The 22985-nt window shown below is 47.7% G+C and overlaps 1 protein-coding gene across 6 annotated transcripts in view; it reads right to left on the bottom strand.

The window, feature by feature from the left end:
- smtnb (smoothelin b) overlaps positions 1-22985 on the bottom strand; it is a 67268-nt gene that overhangs the window by 12190 nt on the left and 32093 nt on the right. For all 6 annotated transcript variants that reach the window (XM_020052421.3, XM_020052422.3, XM_013136752.4 and 3 more), the window contains 5 exons: positions 18822-18924; positions 14124-15328; positions 12645-12690; positions 10701-11327; positions 9127-9188 (listed from right to left, as the gene is read on the bottom strand). In XM_020052421.3, coding sequence (XP_019907980.3) covers positions 9127-9188; positions 10701-11327; positions 12645-12690; positions 14124-15328; positions 18822-18924 — 2043 coding nt within the window. The remainder of the gene's footprint in view (positions 1-9126; positions 9189-10700; positions 11328-12644; positions 12691-14123; positions 15329-18821; positions 18925-22985) is intronic.

Here is a 22985-nt window from a genome sequence, read left to right as displayed (position 1 = left end):
CACCAACAGATGACATGGCATACCAAACCATCACTGACTGTGGATACTTTACACTGGACTTCAAGCAACGTGGATTCTGTGCCACTTCCTCCAGACTCTGGGACCTTGACTTCCAAAGGAAATGCAAAATTTACTTTCATCAGAGAACATAACTTAGCCCAGGCGAGACGCTTCTGACGCTGTGTCTTGTTCAAGAGTGGCTTGACACAAGGAATGCGACAGCTGAAACCCATGTCTTGCATACGTCTGTGCGTGGTGGTTCTTGAAGCACCGACTCCAGTTGCAGTCCACTCTTTGTGAATCTCCCCCACATTTTTGAATGGGTTTTGTTTCACAAACCTCTCCAGGGTGCGGTTATCCCTATTGCTTGTCCACTCTACCACATTTTTTCATTCACCTCTCTATTAATGTGCTTGGACACAGAGCTCTAAAAAGCCAGCCTCTTTAGCTATGACCTTTTGTGTCTTCCCCTCCTTGTGCAAGGTGTCAATGGTCGTCTTTTGGACAGCTGTCAAGTCAGCAGTCTTCCCCATGATTGTGTTGCTTACAGAACTAGACTAAGAGACCATTTAAAGGCATTTGCAGGTATTTTGGGTTAATTAGCTGATTAGAGTGTGGCACAGTATTCAGACAAGGTGTCTTCAATATTGAACATTTTCACAATATTCAAATTTTCTGAGATACTGAATTTGGGGTTATAATCATCAAAATTAAAATAAATAAACACTTGAAATATATCAGTCTGTGTGGAATAAATGTATACATTATACAAGTTTTACTTTTTGAATGGAATTACTGAAATAAATCAACTTTTTGATGATATTAAAATTTTATGACCAATACCTGTATAACTGGCTTTTCAATAGTTTACAGTAAACTCTACACTAGTTAACACTTCTAAAACAGATTTTCATTTGGAGCCACATGCCTGCAGACTATAAAGGCTGGGCTGGTCTGTCTGACTCGACTTTTTATTGCTGTTGTTGTAACAGAGCCCAGATCCAGATTTAGCCTAGCTGGCACCGTCCCAACATGTCTTCAAAATTACATTTTGACGGGAAGCCTTGCAACCTTACAAGGCAAAAAGTTAAGCAACCTCCCCTCCTTCACAGAGAATGTCAGCAATTCTTAATAAGAACGTAGTATGACTGATTATACCCACATACAATTTAAATCCACACTAAAACAAGGAAATAAATGTACCCCATTTTTCTTCCCTCAAAATTTGTGATTATTTGCAATATATTCGAAGCTTGCGATTCTGGCTTCGACTTATAGATACATGAGTTACAAGAGGTCCAAGAGTTTATGCAAGACAACACAAGTCAGAGCTCAGAAAGCCATTAAGTTGTCATGTCCTTAGCATCCCACAATACAGAGCAGACTGTCTTGACCTGGACCAAAGCAGGTGGCATGGTTTTCTCTAGAAGACCGAAGAGCATGTGAAGTAAAATCTCCCAGGATCAAATCAAATGGTCTGTTCTGGGGGTGTGATGCTGGTGTTAGTCACACACCTGCAATATAATCACAGCACACAGGCTATCAGCCAATAGAAAGAAGTACGGTTCATTATCTGACAAGAAGCACAGCAACGTACAACTCTGAGCCTCATTCCATCATTTCTGGGAGATGTTTTCCTGAAAGACTGAAGTGTGGTCCAGCACTTATAGGATAGTGGAAAATAGGTCTCACATAGGAGCCTAGTGGTTGGGCAGGAGACTAAATGCAGGGGTCAAGCATTACTCAAGATAAAATGACAGGAACCCAGACACTTCCTTCCACATCAGGAATTGTCATCCCATCATATTTCCCATCATAACACAGACAAGAACACATGCTCCAACACTCTGCCAGGAAATGATGACACACATTTGTCCATCAAGTCCAACCATGGAGACCGGGACATACCAGGCTATTGTGGAGTGAATTGTCACCTGGTCCTATCACGGCAGAGGGAGAGGAGGGCATGTCTCCTGGTCCTATCACAGTGGAGGGAGAGGAGGGCATGTCTCCTGGTCCTATCACAGCAGAGGGAGAGGAGGGCATGTCTCCTGGTCTTATCACAGCAGAGGGAGAGGAGGGCATGTCTCCTGGTCTTATCACAGCAGAGGGAGAGGAGGGCATGTCCCCTGGTCCTATCACAGCAGAGGGAGAGGAGGGCATGTCTCCTGGTCCTATTACAGCAGAGGGAGAGGAGGGCATGTCTCCTGGTCCTATCACAGAGGAGGGGGAGGAGGGCATGTCTCCTGGTCCTATCACAGAGGAGGGAGAGGAGGGCATGTCCCCTGGTCCTATCACAGAGGACGGAGAGGAGGAGCAGCATGTAGCAAAGGTGGAAGCATGTGGGAAGAGATTGGCCTGAATTTCCCAGTCCGGCCCATTGGGCGTTGTAGGGCTGAATGGTGTTTCTGTAGAAGGTTGACGTTGGGGGTCATAGGATTTGGGCTCAAACGCAGTGTAAGCTGGGGGTTCAGGAAGACCAAGCTCCCGACAAAGTGCCTCCACCTGACGAGCCAGCCTCTCCTGTTGGATACGCAGCCTCAAGTTATCCCTCTGCAAAGCTGCCAGAGCTGCATATAGAGGAGCTACGTGCTCTGCAGCCTCCTCCAGGCGCAGATCCATCCGCCTCCCGAACACCTGCAGGTCACTGTGGATCTCCCCCACAGCACAGCGCAACGTCCACGCCAGGCCACACATTGTACCGTCACTGTCCCCCTCAGCCTGCTCCCGGGCCAGCGTGTCGCCGATCCCCTCCTCCAGACCAGAGTCAGCACACAGGCCGTATGGGTGGTCCACCAGGGGCTGTGGAACCTCATCGGCCGGCAGGATGTCCAGGTTCATGGCAGGCATGGTGGCTACTGCTCTGTCACCAGTAAAAACTGGCCTGATCTTGTTAAAATACGGGAAAATGCCTCACTTGTTCTAGTGCTAGGAAACAAGTACTCCAATCAGCCTGAGAGCTAAACAATCCAATAAGCCCTGTGTTGAGGTTTAGGTGCGTATCCCTCGTGAGAAGTAGTAGGCGTTCTCTCCGTCCGCCTGTCTGACCCTCCAAAAAACCCTTGTCCTTTTCATCCCTCCTACAAACCTCCCCCCTATACCAACCTGGTTCCAGACAGCCAATGGAAATGCACAATTCTGTTGCCAAGAGGCCCCCACCTGCTTTTATTCTTAGGTGCTAAAGACATCTATATTTATTAGAGGCCTGGTCTATTACTGCACCGAGGACTGATGGGGGCCAAAGGGGGGAATACTGATGGCAACAATTCAGAAACTCCTTCCATTTTCCCTCTCACTTCCACTTTTATTTAGAGCCCTTGTCCTTCACACCTCGCTTGGCAGCCGACAGGGCTTTGGATGGGGCTGTGTGCCTGGCTGGCTGGGAGGGCTACGCAGCTAAGAGTTATTCTGCTCTCAAACTGTTTCTGACAAACAACAGCCTCTCCGGCTTGGCATTACGAGTCAGTTGAGCTCCTTGGGTCAGGTCTTAGGACAGGGCACCAGGGATATGGAGAAACTAAGAAGCACACAGCCGTGAGAAAGTCAGAGCGGATCGCCAATGTAGTGGGCGATAGAAAACCTGAACCTGGTTCTGGTTGACACTGGCCGTCGGGAAGGCTGTTTGAGAAGGCCAGTTGCTCTTTGTTGTGAGGTTGGAGAGTCCAGAGTGTGCTTATCAGGGAACTTACTGATGGAATAGAATATCACAGATCTGGTCAGCTGTTACAGGTGCATGCTTCAAGTGCTTTATGCAATGCATTGAAGGTGTGCAAATGATCAAATCCTTTCAATAAAAACCACCGTACAGCAGCCATGTGAAAAAGTTTTTAACCACTGGTACACACACAGTACTTAAGCTAAGCAATACAGTAGGTATTCCATGATAGTAATCATGTCTAACTGAGCCACTGACCCCAGAGGGCAGTATTTTCCAGGGATTTAGAGGACAGAATGGCAGCTTCCAGGAACAGGGAGCCGGCCAGTTAAAGTGGGTCAGACCCTGTCAAGGATATCACTCTAGTCTATTGCGCACAGACACACACACACACACACACACACTTATCCTTGTGGGGACCAGAACAAACAAACAAATAATTCCTTAAAGTAACTTAAATTCTAATACTATCCATAATTGTAACTTTGACACTAAACCTCAACCCTAAGCTGGAAAATTGACTTTGTCCTCACGGCAACCAGCAACATGTCCTAATAAGGCCAGTTTCTTCATGTCGTACTATCCTTTTGAGGCCATCTGGTCCTAATTGGACCTGTCAAACCACATACGTATCTGAACACTGCAGTAAGTTTGAGGTTTGTGTGTATATATATTGATCATTGAGACAAAAAGGTAAAAACAAGTGAAAGACAAAAGAGCATGTGTTGCACATGTGTCTGTTCATTTCTGGACATTCTCTATGTCTCTGGATGTTCTGTACATGATTAATGGGCAAGTGACTGTATTCCTTCCCTAAAAAGAGATGTAAAAATGTCTTTGGCTTTTGTGACACCACTGCTATTCAAAAGAGAGTGTCTAAAATTAGTCAGCTTGCTTCATCCACAATCCACTAATAAAGCTTTGCTGGCCGCTGGCCAGAAAAGAAAGCACAATAGGATAAATACACTTACGGCACAGCTTTTAATCAGTTGGCCACAAAACGAGGGATAAAACAGTTACAAACTTTGAAGGCTCCACTGAACATCTACAGGTTAGAATCACCTCCAAAATAGGCAGAATCCTCTCCTTGCTCCATCTTTTTGTAACAAAGCCCAGTTCAGGAGCCATGATAAACATAATTAGTAAGACTTGGTGCAAAGCCTATCTGAAGACGTCATTAAGAAACCTAATAACCTAATAACAACACGTCCTGAGGACTGACCACCAGATAGGAGCAGAGGACCACCCACACAGATCACAGATAAGCCGCCCTATAGGGCTGCACCATTACCAGACATGACCACCACTACTGCTCAATAACCCTTTCATCACACAACTGTGACTGCAAAACATCCATAACAGAACCATTACACCAAAAGGCCAGACAGTGGGTTCTTACATTTGTGTGGAAGTTTTATTTGCTTATGATATCCCCTCCGGAAAGTGGGATCATGGCCAGGGATCAGTGGTTATTCACTACGACCTGGGAGCAATTAGGGCTGTGTTCCAGCAGAACGACAGATTACCCATCTAGCCGGCTCGGGGATTGTTTACTGTCTGGACACACCACGAATTGCCAGTCTACCTGCCTCCCCACCTCAGTGACTGTATCATACAACTCTGGCCTGAGACTGTGTGGACAGGTGGCGGGGTTCAGACCCAAGACAGCGGCACAGTGCAGCAGCCCAGCCCAGCTCTCCCGTTTGCTGCAAACCCTGAGTGAACCCAGCGTCCCTTATAATCATACCAGGAGCTCCATTTCCACATTTGCCTGATAACCTGAAGGCCTGTGGGGGGTGTGGTCTGTGAGGACACGTCAGAGACCCTGCTCACTTTCATTACCTGTGGCTCTGCCATGATAACAGTTGTCATGGAAAACAGAAGACAGCATACAACAGTGACAAAACTGGGGCCTCCTCTCTGGTTGCTGGGTCAACCTCACGCTTCTGCACTACCTATTAATACAATGCAAGCATGCACAGCGCGTTAACTCATTCCACTGTAAAATGACTGAAATAGCAGCACATACATTCTGGGCTTAACAGTGACCGGTATATCAGGCTACATTCCACAACAGCATCTTAGTTCGTAACAGGCTTCTCTATGTGCAGATCTTAACAACCCTGATTTCCGTTACTCATTTTCCGGCTTTTTATGCCTTTCACTTGACGTTACTTACCGTACCCTCCCTCTCCCGCTCTTTGCGCACAGACATGCAATACTCTTGACCATAGCAACCTATTATATCCTTGTTACTGCGTTGATCAGTGAAGAATACACCTCATCTAAAGAATGAATCAATGTCTTCCCGCACAGATTTCGGCCCAGCCTGTTTAAGAGCCTGTATCTGTCTGGACATAAGTGAATGCAGCGTTAACTGACAAAGACAGTCTCTACGCAACAGTCCCCCCCCCCCCCCCACCCCCCCCCCCAACCCAGCCCAGCTATAATGAACCAGCTAGGCCCTGATCCCTAATCAGATTAGTGCTCTGCTGTACACAGGGGTGTTCCCTACATTCACATCCTTCAAGTCCCTCATCCCAGAGGGGAGAGGAAGCACCGCGTGGACTCTTCCCATCCCGAGGCATCGGCTGGGCCTTGGGCAACGGCTAGGAGAAACGCAGCCAACGTCAAAGTGAAGACACACTCTCACCCAAGACTAGCTATTCACGCTGTGTAGCTAATGTAAATATTTTAAATAAAAGGTATGTTTATTTCAATGGGCGAGAGAGAAATTATATGGAATACCGGTCCCCATCTGGATGTCATAGTGACATGCCAATTAGCTAAGTGCTCATGGGAGGCAATTAATCGTGGTGACAGCTAAAATGCCACACGCGCCTGTAGTTATTGAGATGACAATTACTGGAATAGTCACAGTCAACATCAACAAAACTGACGGCTCTCCAGACAATCAGTGCCTGAACACCAGGTTGAAGTTAGAGGGGCACACGACAAAGGAGCACTCTGTTGTCGTCTACTAGGAGTGGCACGGACTGTACATGTCCTGGCATGTTTATGTTAGGAAAGCCCCACTGTGTGAAGTGTGCATGTGCAATAGGAAAATGAAATGTGGGGTGGTTGAAGAACCCGATTGGTCCAGCCTCTAAGAAGCAGGTGTAAATGTGAGGAATTATAGGATGGAACGTTAAGAACGTGACTGTGCCTACCAGTACCTCTCCCTCTGCGTTTCTCATACCCTACATGGACAGATGTGACCAGCTTCCCACTCCGTGTTTGATAAACACTAAATCCTCCCTGCTCTCTCTCTCCCTCATTAGGTGTCTGAGGTACTAGTGTTTAAGGGGCCTTTGGACAAGGTACTTTGTGACAATGATATGGTATTTCATTATTTCAATGGAATTACATTTAAATGTAAACTTTGAGACAAGATGTGGCTGGTCAATTCAGTCCAACATTTATTCATAGCTTAAAAAGGGATGAAATGCTGAACTCAAGAGTGTCCTGAGTTGTCGGGCTTGCACTGGACAATCTGGAGATGGTGGCGGAGAGAGGATGACGGCGGAGCTCAATCCCATCCTGGAGAACCCCTTTCTTCCTCCCCATGACGAGCTGTGGCTGATGAGGAGCACCTTCAGCCATAGACCCATCCCTCCAGGGTGGACCACGGAGCGTCACAGGCAGCCATCAGACTGCACAACAACAGCACCCCTGACCCTAACATCACCACCAGCCCCACCATCAGCCAGTGACCCTAACATCACCACCAGCCCCACCATCAGCCAGTGACCCTAACATCACCACCAGCCAGTGACCCTAACATCACCACCAGCCCCACCATCAGCCAGTGACCCTAACATCACCACCAGCCCCACCATCAGCCAGTGACCCTAACATCACCACCAGCCCCACCATCAGCCAGTGACCCTAACATCACCACCAGCCCCACCATCAGCCAAGTGACCCTAACATCACCACCAGCCCCACCATCAGCCAGTGACCCTAACATCACCACCAGCCCCACCATCAGCCAGTGACCCCAACATCACCACCAGCCCCACCATCAGCCAGTGACCCTAACATCACCACCAGCCCCACCATCAGCCAGTGACCCTAACATCACCACCAGCCCCACCATCAGCCAGTGACCCCAACATCACCACCAGCCCCACCATCAGCCAGTGACCCTAACATCACCACCAGCCCCACCATCAGCCAGTGACCCTAACATCACCACCAGTCCCACCATCAGCCAGTGACCCTAACATCACCACCAGTCCCACCATCAGCCAGTGACCCTAACATCACCACCAGCCCCACCATCAGCCAGTGACCCTAACATCACCACCAGCCCCACCATCAGCCAGTGACCCTAACATCACCACCAGCCAGTGACCCTAACATCACCACCAGCCCCACCATCAGCCAGTGACCCTAACATCACCACCAGTCCCACCATCAGCCAGTGACCCTAACATCACCACCAGCCCCACCATCAGCCAGTGACCCCAACATCACCACCAGCCCCACCATCAGCCAGTGACCCTAACATCACCACCAGCCCCACCATCAGCCAGTGACCCTAACATCACCACCAGCCCCACCATCAGCCAGTGACCCCAACATCACCACCAGCCCCACCATCAGCCAGTGACCCTAACATCACCACCAGCCCCACCATCAGCCAGTGACCCTAACATCACCACCAGCCCCACCATCAGCCAGTGACCCTAACATCACCACCAGTCCCACCATCAGCCAGTGACCCTAACATCACCACCAGCCCCACCATCAGCCAGTGACCCTAACATCACCACCAGCCCCACCATCAGCCAGTGACCCTAACATCACCACCAGTCCCACCATCAGCCAGTGACCCTAACATCACCACCAGCCCCACCATCAGCCAGTGACCCTAACATCACCACCAGTCCCACCATCAGCCAGTGACCCTAACATCACCACCAGCCCCACCATCAGCCAGTGACCCCCCCCCAGACACTACCCCCCGGACTGCCTAACCCTTATCCTACGCACACACGCACACACACATGCACACACCACTTAGATATATATTGCTGCTATTTCTCTGTCGTCTAACTGGCACTTTTAAAAATAGATTTTCTTTGCTTCTATTTCTCTGTTTGTATATTTCTTGAATCCATATTTCAATTGTATTTTATTGATCTATTGTCGATGTGGCTGCTTTAACACCTGAATTTCCAGTCTCTGATTAATAAAGTGTTATCCTATCCTATCCAGAAAAGTTATTTTAAATAAATCTAATTTATTTATTAAGCCCTTTTTACATCAGCAGTTGTCACAAAGTGCTTTTACAAAACACCTGGCCGTTAACCCCAAGGAGCAAACAACAGTAGTGTTGAAATTCAGTGGCTAGAAATTTAGGAAGAAACCTAGAGAGGACCCAGGCTCAGAGGGGTGGCCAGTCCTCTTCTGGCTGTGCCGGGTGAACAGTCAATTAACGCTGAAGGACTGAAGTTTGACAGTACCTTGAAAGAGGATCCGGAGGAGGAGATCTTGAAGGGGGTCGCTCTCAGGCCCAGGGTCAACTCTGCCAAAGAGAGAGACAGAGGGAAAGAGCTGAAGTGTCAAAACCTCTGTAAAACATTGCATTTTTCAAATAAAAAGACAGCACACCACCTCTGTTAGACCAAGAATAGTTAAACAGACAAACTTGCGTAACCTATAGGTTTTTCTATAACAGTCCTAATGTTGAGCCTACGGCTCGGAGTGTTCAGTAGGAAAACAGAACTTAAGCCACTATGGTGTTATGAAGTATGGTAGGTCTCAAATCTAATTAGTCTCACCGTGGATGTTTCCACTGCTACTATAAACACTCATGCTCCATCTGCTCTGGGTGCAAACAAACATTTTCATATGGCCTGTGCAATAACTAGGGTGGCCATATTTTGGTAACTTTCCCCAAATTCCCTGCTTTTCTGAAAATCTGGGTTGGAAAGCTCATGAAAACAGGACGGAATAGGCAGGAAATCCGGAATCCTTTAAAACATCTCTCCCTCTCTCAGCTCTGTTAGATGTGCAGTGCTTGATCCATTCCAACACTGTTGTTAGGAGTTGCTGCTTGATGAACCCAAGACATTCTCCAAGGCGGTGTTCAGTTAGTGAGTGTCAGGGAGCTTCCAAAAAAGGAGCCCATAGCTATTACAGCAAATTGAGCTCAACTGCAACAAGGCTGGCCTGTTAAAGAAGCCCAGTGGAAGCGTCAGAGGGCCGTGAGGAGGGAGAGGATGGAGGGGGGCAATCAGAGGCAGACTGGGGCCTTTAACAGGCTCGCTCCAGGCAGGGTCTTAAGTAAACTGTTTGGGTTGGAGGTCCTATCCTCTGCAAAGGTCCAGTTGTTTGGACAGATCGCCAAAACAGCTGTGACCGGGCTCTTTCTGAGGCAAAAACATCAAGATAAAAGCCTAGCAGATGTCCTGGTGTAGTTTTCCTGGGTGTTGCTGAACAGTGGAAGGTTTTCCTGGGTGTTACTGAACAGTAGAAGTCTATGTATTGTATTACACAGTGGCTCACAGACCATAGTCTGTTGTGGACGTCGGCAACTCTGCAAGAATGGCACAAGAGACCACAGTGTAATCTGTTGTCTAACCATACAGTCAATAACTACCCATTGTTGTGTTGCCAGACCAGCCGCCCTCCACAGAGACAATGCTGCTCCATGTGCAGACCCCGACACACACACACACACACACACACACACATATATACATGTCCTCAGCCTAGGGTTCAACTGACTGACCTCTGTCCCTGTAGAGTCTCTGGTCTCCCACGGCAACAGAGAGTGCTGTGGGATCTAAACCCTGATATTAGCAATGCAGAGGTGGACGCAGAGCTCCATTAAGTATCAACAATCTACACAGGCTGCCTCCACAGACAGACAGTGCTGTAATACACGGGGCTGGGCCCAATATATTCAACAGTTGTTCGATGCAAAGTTCCCTAAAAGATGGACGGGCAAGTCTACCATAAATGTGGAGGTCTATCGAGCATCCATCAGCAGGAATATGGCAAAAACAAAGGCAAAAATTAACATGGCTCCTACCTGCTCTCTGACCCACAGAGTTGGTGGTGATGCGTGGAGCCATTGGGGTCAAGGAGGTCATGTTCCCTCTAGACGAAGAGGAGGTGGTGGTAGCGTGCCCATCTTTGATCTCGATAGTCAGGAAGGTCTTCATGTCGGGGTCTTCCTCTCCCTGGCTGTCCCGCTGTGCAGATGCTCTCCCTGGAGTCTTGTCTTCCTTTGTGCTGCCAGCGGTGTGCAGCAGCTTTTCAGCCGGCCGCTTTGTCCCACCTACAGTGTTCAGGGATTGGTCAGAACTTTGCAGAGGTTCCGAGGCCACGCCTCTCGGTTGAACTGGGCCCTGGCATTGGCCACGGTTGTCGGAGGAGGATGAAGAGTAGGATGTAGCGCCTGTGTGTGATTTCCCGAGCCTGTCTGCAGGGTTGCTGATGGATGTAGTGGTCCCTGGTGTCTGCTTGGCTGGCCCCTCACTCAGCTGGGTGGTTCTGCTTAGGACACTGGGAAATGTACTGTTCCTCAGAGACTGAGAGCCCCTCTTTAGGAACGGGACACAGGGACTGGGACTGGGCTCTGTGAACTTTCGCATTCGGTCCCGCACAGAATTAGCCCGAACAAACGGAGCCAAGACAACCGGCTCCTTTTCAGGCACTGAAAAACAGAGAACCGCATGACTGAGGGATTTACACACTGTAGTAAAGAACAGAGGACTACAGACAGTCACGTAATACAGACTTGGTAATCTACCAGGGACCCAGCATAGCTGACGTCTTCGGCAAGGACACTTGACAAAAAAAAAAAAAAATCAAAGCAACCCACTCAGTTAACTCCCCTCCTCCTAAAGCTCGCTTCCAACCCCTGAACTTCAGTTTAATCTCTCTCTTATTCCAGTCCCCCTCCTTTCTGAAATCCTTGTCGCCCTCCTTCATTCTCCCTTTTTTTTCCCAGCGCGTCAGCTTTGGACATAAGCTGACAGATTTGCGCCATCTGCCTGAGGGATTCTGGATTCCTTCTCTGTTTTAAACAGCAGAGGATACCGGTCCATTCTGAATAGCTCCCTATTCCAAGGCTCAATGGTTTTGACACAGCGCTAAATACAAAAGAAAGGTCACAGGAGGAAGGTAGACTCCTCCCATATTGAGGCAAAACACTCACATGAGCTGCATAGCAACCGATCAGTGTTTAGACGGGATAGAAAGTTAAAAGGCAAACAAGCATCTGAAAGACGTGCAAACGGGATCTGGTACACAAGCATCGTTCCTTCCATCAGTTCATCCAGAGGTGCACCGTCCCCCCATCCCCACTATGACTGCCCTGTACGGTCACGATGGCCCTGATAGGCCCAGGATGGAAGCCATTCAAGTAATAGGTGTTTGGGAGCAGCTGCAGGACATCCTGATATTAGAGGATCATCTAAACAGCACTACTGGCCTCCAGTACAATGCTTCTTAGGTTATCACCAATACTACAGAGTATCATAGTAAAGCCCCAGTAATGACACCTACAGCCACTCTGGGGTCCACTTCAATATCAGGTTAACACACACACACACACACACGTACAGCTACCGTGATGGGGACCAGAAAATTGAAATTGCATGCTCCCTTGCCCTAATCTTAACCTTAACCCTTACCCTACCCTAATCTAACCTTAAACCTAACCCTAACCTCAATAAAGTCACATTTATGCCTAAACTTTACCTAGATGTAAAGCCTAACCTTAACCCTAAACTTAACCAACAACGCCTGGACCTTAAAGAAACCCCAATTCTAACTCTAAAATAAATTGTAAGTTTGACCCTAAACCCTGAGCCGGAAATTGACTTGTGCCTCACATAGTGAAACCAGAAAAAAAAAATTCTGGTTTCACTATACTCATTGGGAAATTTGGTCCCCATGAGTTTAGTAAGACCTAAAACACACACACGCACACACACAATTGAGGCGTATATCTGTAAAATCTGCTCACCTGCATCCTTCGTTTTGCTGAGATGCGAGAGTACAGTATTCCTGACCTGAAAACAGACAAACACAAACAATTAGATAAAGGGGGGAGACTATTACGGCCCCCGTGTGGGGGGAAGACTATTATCGCCCGCGGTTTTGGGGGGAGACTATAACGACCCCCGTAGGGGGGAGGTCTATTATGGCCCCTGGGGGGGGGGGATATTATGGGGATAGCATGGATGGAGCTGATGGCCTAGATAATTACACAGGTCCTGGTACCATCTAGATGATAAGAGAACACAAACAGTTCACCAGAATGATCCCAGATAACACACTCCGATCCATGGAACTGGAACATTGCTGGTTTCCCATTGGTTCTGGAAATGTGTTAGCTGGGACCATTCTTTTTTTTGGCTTAGGGGACATGAGCTTCCACAGCTCAATGTCAACACACAGAACATAAGCATACTAGTATTCAGTGCCCTATAAAAGAGCCTGGAGCTTGTGCAGAATAAACACTCCATATAAGGGCGACAATGTGGTGTAATGGTAACCCCTGTCCCTGATAAGGGTGTTCAGAAAACAACAGAGACTCAGAACTTTCTTCTGTCTGTGCTGCTGGCCAGAGCCTGCAGCTCCCCCTCTGACTGCAGGTGAGCAAGACAGCAACTTGAGGTGAACCAGAACCAGCGCAACAAAGAACCATTGGTTTGAGGTGTTGAGTTTATCTGTGTAACCAAGTAACCATAGCTAAACAAAGCTTTTAAACATGTACAGAGAAAGGTGAGATATTTATAGCTGCAAATATGACAAAGGTTCTGTTGAGAACTGGTGCTTCAAACAAGGACGAGGGAGGGAAAGGGATACTGTTGGCCTAGCCACCCTTCCTCTAGAGAATCCCAGTCGAAACCAGATGCAGTTTGATTGCCATCTTAAGTACCAGTCCAATTCACAAAAGCTGCCCCCTCTGCCATAAATTCAGCTCGAGTGGACAAATAAATAACTTCCTTTACTTAAAGGGTTGATATCAATGCAACTGGAATGCATTTGTCTAATGCCAGTTGCAACAAAGTGCCAAATAAAACCAATGACTGTATTTATGGGAATACGACATGCAACACTACTCAGTCTACATGTCAGATGTCTCTGAAATGTGACTACCAATCTAAATATATTTTTGGAATTTTGAATAAATTGTCAAACTATAAGCCAGACAGCCATTTGACACTATTGCCATGTTAGGTTGATCAGAGTGTTTGTTTTGAGGCACAGGTTTTCACAAAGGATGATGCTTTTCTGATTACCACTCCTCAGGGCTGTCTACTACACATTTGGACCACAACCTAGAAGAGCAGGTTAACACTGCAGGCTCATTATGACATCTCCACAGCCCCATCTAGTGGTGTGACAACATATTCTACCAGAAGATACAGCAGATTTCAGCAAGCATTACCAGGGTGTGAAGTGTGATCAGCATTACCCAGGCTTAACAAGACCGTACCTTCTGTTCCTGGATGTTTCCTCTTTCCCTGGAACTGCCATTAAGAAGGCCACTGTAGGAGCCTGGTGCTTTCTTTGGTTGGACACCCTCATCAGGCTGATCACGGTGGGTAGTGGAGCTTTCTTGACGGGGCTGGACTGGATGGTGGTTGGTGCTCTCAGCCTCGGAGTCTGTGCTGGATGAGGAATGACTCACGCCCCCCTCTGGTTCCTCCACTTGACCACGCCCCACGGGCAACACACCCACGCTCAGGTCAGACGTCCCAGAGTCTAGCCGTTCACATGACTGTAGCACCAGGCTGTTGAGTTTCTCAGAGACCAGCGGAGCTGGCGCTCCTACGTTGGAATCTGACTTGCCAGAGTCCAATCTTGATCTGAAGCGGGACTCTGAGGCCCCAGACCCCAATCTGCTTCTTTGGGCTGAACACTGGCTTCGGTCTGAGGCTCCAGAGTCCACTCGGGCCCTGAAGGCTGAGCCCCGACTGAGGCTCTTATCTGAGGCTCCAGAGTTCACCCGGGTCCTGAAGGCTGATCCCCGACTGAGGCTCTTATCTGAGGCTCCAGAGTCCACCCGGGTCCTGAAGGCTGAGCCCCGACTGAGGCTCTTATCTGAGGCTCCAGAGTCCACCCGGGTCCTGAAGGCTGAGCCCTGACCGAGGCTCTTATCTGAGGCTCCAGAGTCCACCCGGGTCCTGAAGGCTGAGCCCTGACCGAGGCTCTTATCTGAGGCTCCAGAGTCCACCCGGGTCCTGAAGGCTGAGCCCTGACCGAGGCTCTTATCTGAGGCTCCAGAGTCCACCCGGGTCCTGAAGGCTGAGCCCTGACCGAGGCTCTTATCTGAGGCTCCAGAGTCCACCCGGGTCCTGAAGGCTGAGCCCTGACCGAGGCTCTTATCTGAGGCTCCAGAGTCGACCCGGGTCCTGAAGGCTGAGCCCTGACCGAGAATCTTATCTGAGGTTCCAGAGTCGACCCGGGTCCTGAAGGCTGAGCCCTGAACGAGGCTCTTATCTGATGCTCCAGACTCCAGACAGGGCCGGGAGGCCTGGCTGCAGTCTGAGCCTGTAGAGTCAGAGCACTGCCGATGGGAAAGGACATCAGGATCTGATGACATCAGAGGATCCTGCATCTGTGGGCATGTCAGGAGAGGCCCTGAAACCTCCTCCTTCACCAGGGGGTCCAGAACCAGAACCATGCCTGACTTGGAGCCTACGAAACACAACCACCAGGATACTGTGAGTAGAACAGTGCCAAATCTCTCTAGAAAACAGTTATAGTATTGTTCAGAGAAACAACTCAGTTTTATAATTCTGTTCTGCTTTAAAAAAAAGTAATGTTTCTCTGACCTCAAATAAACAATGTCGGGCAGGGAATGTTGGGTTATGAGAGTAGTTGCTGAATATCTTAGCAGTTGTGGTATACACCCCCCCCCCCCCCCAGACAACATTGTGATGTGTGAGGGCCACTAGGGATAAGAAAGGAGACATAAGGATATAGGCATTTCCTCCAGTCCGGACTCAATTCCTGGACCAGATGTCTGTGTGCGCATGTGTGTGTGCACACGTGTTTGTATTTGTTAGCGTGCACGCGAGTCTGAGAGATTAGAGAGCAAGCGTCAGAACAGTAGGTGGCAACCAAGCAGCAGGAAGTGTAGAAGGAAGCAGCTAGTAGAAGAACCCCCCCCCCTCCCCCGGTCCATATCCAACCTCCTTCATTCCTCCTCCTCCCGTCAGGAAACCACACTCCAAACAATGCTGCACTGCCCACATCCTCCCTCCTAGAGCCAGAGCCCCTGGCTCCATCTCAATATTCAACTCTCTTACTCAGTGGTGCTCACTGCTCTGCATCTTCAACTCTAGGGGCTGTACACATTTCTGTGTCCTCTACATACATTGTCTTTGACTCAAGGGGCTGCATAAAAAGGGGCAAGTGACTTTCGCCCCACCAAACTGCCTTATCCAAACAGAGGTCATGCAGGTCTGTCATTTTCAAGTCAAATCTGAAAGGGAAAGCACCATTCTGGTTAGAGCAAACCACAGCCTTTTCGACTCCCCCAGATACCTCTTAGAGCCAGAGTCAATGAGGTTCACTTGATTACTTGAATAAAGGCTTATAGAATAATGTGGTTTAGGTTTCTCAAGCGCTAAAAGCTCCTGGGTTCAAATCCAGCCCAATGCTTTCCAGCAATAAATCTCCTCTACCTTTAACGACTGTATCGATCCATCAAGTACAAAAATGCCAGAATATAACAAAAACTAAAGAAATATATAATGGGAACCAAATGAGAAACATGGATTCCCTTAGAAAATCACAACAGGCTCCCTTCCTATCAAAAGGGGCCCCATAAACATACCACTTTTCCATGTCTTGAAGGCACCAGTCAACTCCAAATCAAAGAGAACTACATATAGCTGAAGAAAGGGGCAGCCAAAGAGTCGTACAGTAGTGATGTTGTTGTTGTTCATCATTGTGTCCAGGCCATTGTGCTCTGTTGTGAGCGGTTCGGGGAAAAGCCCTAGTTAACTGAATAATGAGGTGATGGTTTTAGAGAACTACAGTAATGAATAATGCAGTCAGGCCGACTCACACAAAAACAGAACAGCAACAACAAAAGGGGTATTTTCTCAAGTTCAAAGTTCAGGAGTCTCCCCATGGACTCTGGCTCAGTGGAATGTGTTCAGTCTCTGAAAATGGGCAGTTTCCAAAAACACAACCATATCCTTAACACTGAGAGTGTGAGCATGGATGTACAAGAATGTGCTGTATATTTAAGTGTATGGGTGTGCGCGCTACAATACCCCTCTAATCGTCCAAGTTTAGTACTCTTTCTAGCCACTACTCTCATCTCTAAAAAGGACAGCCCCCCACCACCCCACCCGCCGCTGGTCAAACCACCCCACCCTATCCTGTCCGTTCCCAGCCACTAAGTTCCCGTGTCCATTTCAAACATTTCTTTCCCACAGTTTGTCTGCTGTGGAGATCTGCTCCAAATTGCAGGGCGAGAACACAGCTGGGTGTTTCTGGACTAAGTTAAGAAAGTTTTGTTCTCTTCTGGCTTTAAATAGATGACATATTACTATTGGGTGTGTATGGTCCCCTCTGCCTCATCACCTCGGTACTGACAAGCTGGTGAGAGGTGATATTGTGCCTAATCACCTCGGTACTGACAAGCTGGTGAGAGGTGATATTGTGCCTAATCACATCGGTACTGACAAGCTGGTGAGAGGTGATATTGTGCCTCATCACATCGGTACTGACAAGCTGGTGAGAGGTGATATTGTGCCTCATCACATCGGTACTGACAAGCAGGTGAGAGGTGATATTCTGCCTCATCACATCGGTACTGACAAGCAGGTGAGAGGTGATATTCTGCCTCATCACATCGGTACTGACAAGCTGGTGAGAGGTGATATTCTGCCTCATCACATCGGTACTGACAAGCTGGTGAGAGGTGATATTCTGCCTCATCACATCGGTACTGACAAGCAGGTGAGAGGTGATATTCTGCCTCATCACATCGGTATCGACAAGCTGCTGAAAGGTGATATCCCTGTTCCATCTCATCACCCCACAACTATCAGAACTTAAGAGTTGTCCCAAATGGCACCCTATTCCAGTATTACTGCACTAGTATTATGCACTACCTGTTTTTCATCAGAATTCATAGGACTAAAAAAGACCTACCGTTGACCAACCATTATCATTGACTGTAAAAGAACACTGATGAGGTGGTTATATTTGATCAACAAATATGTACTAGCTTAGGCTCATACAGTCAAATCAGTCTGGCCGTAAAACAAATGTGCTATTCCATCACATTAATCTCTCAGTCAGTCCTCTCCCCTACTGTATATCTGGCTTATATCTAAGCCTTTACCGGTCTGCTCTTGATTACATGTTTTAATTAAGATCACGGTTTAGGGAGTCTGCACCAGTCAAATACAGCTCTGGAAAAAATTAAGAGACCACTGCACCTTTTTCTTTCCTTCCCAAAAACTTTTTGGAAAGGAAAAGGTTTTTGGAAAGGAAAAACTGGCAGTGGTCTCTTAATTTTAACCCTTCTGTTCCTCCCTCAAAACCTTCCTTTTCTACTTTTTTGGAAAGGAAAGAAGAAGGTGCAGTGGTCTTTAAATATTTTCCGAAGTTGTAGAATTGGACACCTGTATTAAAACTATCACTGTGTTTTAAATGTAAATTTGATGACAGATTGATTAATTAAATGATTATACACTAAGACAGGCCCATGACTGCGATGTCTTCAACCTGAAAATAAAATAAATATATAATGCAGGTATATTGTTATCCAAAACCAACGTGTCCAACGCCTCAGACCTATTGCCCTCTGCTTCAGCAGAATGGCACTATTTAATAACTATTTTCACTAGCAGGCCAGAGGAAATTGCATCTAGGTGCATAATTGAGTAGGTACAGGAATTTATTTGAATCTATGTTGTGGTAAGTGCCTATCCAAACGTGACACTTAAGCTAATGCAAACATGACTATATAAGCATACCATCCGGTATATAGAATTGAGCTTAAAATGTCAAGAAGCAAATAAGCTGTGTATCAGTTGAGTGAGTGAATGAGTGTGTGTGTGTGTGTGTGTGTATACGTGTATGTATGTGCCACACTACGATCTATGGACTGACTGAGGAAATGGCATTTGAACCTCTCAGCTGTTTAAATGGAGTGGCTTCTCACCTGTCCTGTGCAGCTCTCTGCCCTGCTGTATCGGGTGGCCACGCAGCTCTCGATCCTGGGACTTGATTGGCTCTCCCTCACCAAGGCTCTCCCTCTCTGCACTCTGTAGGAACACAAAAAAAGACCTGCAATGTTTAGTGCTTTATTCCCCCTCCCATCACATCAATGCAGAGATAAAGGAGTCTATTTTTCCCAGCATTTCCAGGCTGTAAGACAGTCAGTCGACCAGTTGGTCCACCTAAACCCACCCACCCCTCGGAGTGGTTGACAGATGAGAAGAACCCTCAGGTGCACTGTCTGACACTATGAGGTAATTCCTGATTCCTGATGTCAGGGTCAAATGCTCCTTGGACAGGCCATGCTGAGGCCCAGGCCCTAGCTACCGGCCAAGATAATAAGATGTCCGTTTGCCGCAGAGCCTCCACCCTATCAGTGCTCACAGGGCACCGATTCAGATGGCTGAAAGGCCTTATTTCTGGTCATGTTGGTGTGGAGCATGTGGGCAGTCTTAGGTTAGCATCTGCCAGACCTCACTGACCTCATACCCCTCCACCAGGCATACCCCTCCATCAGCCTCCACACAGCCAGCCCAGGCAGGAGAAACACACCGGGTCTCAGCCTCCACACAGCCAGCCCAGACAGGAGAAACACACCGGGTCTCAGCCTCCACACAGCCAGCCCAGACAGGAGAAACACACCGGGTCTCAGCCTCCACACAGCCAGCCCAGACAGGAGAAACACACTGGGTCTCAGCCTCCACACAGCCAGCCCAGACAGGAGAAACACACCGGGTCTCAGCCTCCACACAGCCAGCCCAGACAGGAGAAACACACCGGGTCTCAGCCTCCACACAGCCAGCCCAGACAGGAGAAACACACCGGGTCTCAGCCTCCACACAGCCAGCCCAGACAGGAGAAACACACCGGGTCTCAGCCTCCACACAGCCAGCCCAGACAGGAGAAACACACCGGGTCTCAGCCTCCACACAGCCAGCCCAGACAGGAGAAACACACCGGGTCTCACCCTCCACACAGCCAGCCCAGACAGGAGAAACACACCGGGTCTCAGCCTCCACACAGCCAGCCCAGACAGGAGAAACAAACCGAGTCTCACCCTCCACACAGCCAGCCCAGACAGGAGAAACACACCGGGTCTCAGCCTCCACACAGCCAGCCCAGACAGGAGAAACACACCGGGTCTCAGCCTCCACACAGCCAGCCCAGACAGGAGAAACACACCGGGTCTCAGCCTCCACACAGCCAGCCCAGACAGGAGAAACACACCGGGTCTCAGCCTCCACACAGCCAGCCCAGACAGGAGAAACAAACCGGGTCTCACCCTCCACACAGCCAGCCCAGTACTGGGTCTGCAATAACGGAGGACAGAAAAGGTAGCAGGGAGACTATAGAATAATAAGTGTGCAATGCTTTGTCATATGGAGAGGAAACAGGCAGAGAGGTGGAGACCGAGGCAGAGAGGAAGGGAGAAATGGCTGCCATTGCTGTTAAGCCCATGGTGCCTGACCTTGATCCACAGAAGGATGAGCTGTACGAATACCAAGGCCAACACACACATTCTGTCCAACACAAGCTAACACTCCCTTCCAGAAAGCTCCAGCATCCCACGAATCTCTCTACTAAAGTGCACCTGTGGATTGGGTGGGCTTTTATGGGCTTTATATTACATGCTTATCTAAACAATTAGAAATGACTTTAACATTTTTAGGCAACACTTTTTACTCTTTTCCTAACCATAATTCAAAGCCTAACCCTAAATGCAATTTAGTTTGTGCAGTATATACAATGACCTGTTGATCTATGGGACTTTTGCAACAATGTGTGACCAGACATTAATTTAGAACCTTCAAATATTTGACAAAGATGGTACATTCAGGAATGGTAAAACTAGAACTGTGTCTGTTTCATTGGTTTTTATTGAGGTATAAAATCTAAAGACCTTTCCTGAGGTATAGTGAAGACCACTGAAACTAGAGCTGTGTTTTAAGGATCTTTATAACATTAAGGCAAAATGAAAATGTTGCTTTAAACTGTAATTCTGGTGTTCCACAATAATACATATTCACCAATGATTGGCTGTTACAGTCAGCTGTTGATTGGTCTCCTACATCCCAAATTTGGTGTCAAAATAGGAATGCTGTCTTCATATTGTTGCCAAAAACGGTTGGCGATTCCTGGTTGCTAAAAAAAGTCTGTGGGAAAACTTGCACTAAATTGTACAGGGAATCATCATACCTTCTAAATTGATGCAAAAAATATTTTTGTACAGTAAAGTATTGTTACACAATGGTTTAAAACTAGTATGAGCTAAAGATAAAGTGAGTTTTGTGTTATAGAACAGAGGGGGACATTTTTTTTATATAAAGCATAACGGTCTTGTGATCTTGCACACAGGGGATAGATTCCATGTGTAAATATTTAAAATTAAAAAAAATGTATGCCTCCGTGGAACACCTACTTATGCATGTCTCTAAATAGCATGACAAAGCACATACAGAGATGGCGGTGGTTAGGGAGGGACGCACCTGAATTCAAGGCACAGGCCTGGGGCAAACTGGATTCAAATCCACCACGTATTTAGAGTAACTGAATTGAAATACCAAGTTCTCAACATGAAAACAGTCTATGTGGCAACGAAGTGAGTCAGAAACCAGTATTCTACAGTCACTGTACATTGTAAATAGGATCATTTTGGTCATGAAGTAATTCTGAAACAGAGTTGTTATCGAATTAGTGTCACAATATACGAGGATGAATGAACAGCTGTTGCGTTTGCTATCCAATGCCAGAGACAGGAGAGACCTGACCAGCAGCTCACCTTTTAAATAAAAAAAACAAGTTGCAATCTTTTTGTACTTGAGAAATACCCCATGAAACACCAAATATAAAAGTGGCCAAATTAAACCTCCATTCAAAAATGTCCACATATATTTTGAGGATGTGATACTGACATCCTTCAAATGGACTCTCAGAGTAAACACACTTCATTTATTGATACTGCGAATCACACTTTGAGACGAAAATCTTTGTCGCAAATTAAAACTCTTAAATCTGGGACACATAGACATGGCGCATATTTGCTTAATCTGTGTTATCCTGGGGCTGAATAAGCTGGCAGCAGTTTCAGAAGGTTTAAAACCACACCCGGGTAAACAACACAGTCAAATCTGTCTGTTACCAGAGGCAGGTTACAGTCGGATGGGTGAACATACAAACAGCCTGCGAACCCACCAGCACACCCGAGTGACAGCAGGACAGAGTGAGGAAGGAAATGAGGGGAGAAAGAATTACCTAAAGTATTGGGCTCCATTGACTGTGGCCTTCACCACCTAAAACAGCCATGGAGGGGATCAGTGCCGAGTGACTCAATCAGTCACACAGACAGTCAAACTAATCAACGGCCTCTATCTCATGTGCCACAGTCATTCCGCATACAACACAAACAAACAGAAGCTTTATAGTGGGGTGGAGAACTGCTCTCAAAACAGCTTAATGACTTGTTTGCCTGTTTCTGACGAAACCAAGACCAGGCTGTGAATGCAGCTAGCATAGATCAGGCCAAACCTCATTCTAAAGGAGCATGGAAAGATGATGTTTGTGTCCCTCTCTTATCCCCCAACATGGAGCAGCCACCACTAGGAGACCAACACCCAGACAGTGATCATTTCAAAGCTCCCCTTAAAGTACAGGGAACAAAGTACTCACAAAGACAGACAGAAGAAAGAGATAAAGAGAGCAGACGATTCCATCCCAGGACCTGTTGCCAATCCCACGCTGTCATTAGGCCTCTCTCTCTCTGGTCTCTGGCCCAGGCAGACAGTGTAGACCTGACTGAGGGGAACAAGGAGAGAGGCAGCCCCACTCCAGCTCCCTGACCAAATCAGCTCCTGGGCCTCAAATTTGAGCTGGGCTACCCTCCAGTGGCGTCTGCGGCCCCACCATACAGTTTCAAGAGGCCATGTGTGTCGATCAGGGTTGTAATTCCCTAAACTCCATCCTGTAAACACAAAAAAATGGCAACTGTCCTCTGGACCGACCGCAGTCGAAGCGTGGGCCATCTGGACTCCTTTGAACTCTGAGCTATAGGAAAGACAATGAGGCGGTGCTGAGTGAGGAACGGAGGACAGTGATACGACCATAGATTACT

The sequence above is a fragment of the Esox lucius genome, chromosome 13 (assembly GCF_011004845.1).
Source record: "Esox lucius isolate fEsoLuc1 chromosome 13, fEsoLuc1.pri, whole genome shotgun sequence".
NCBI lineage: Eukaryota > Metazoa > Chordata > Actinopteri > Esociformes > Esocidae > Esox > Esox lucius.
Note: the sequence above shows the minus strand (reverse complement) of the source record. Positions and strands in the feature narration are given on the sequence as shown.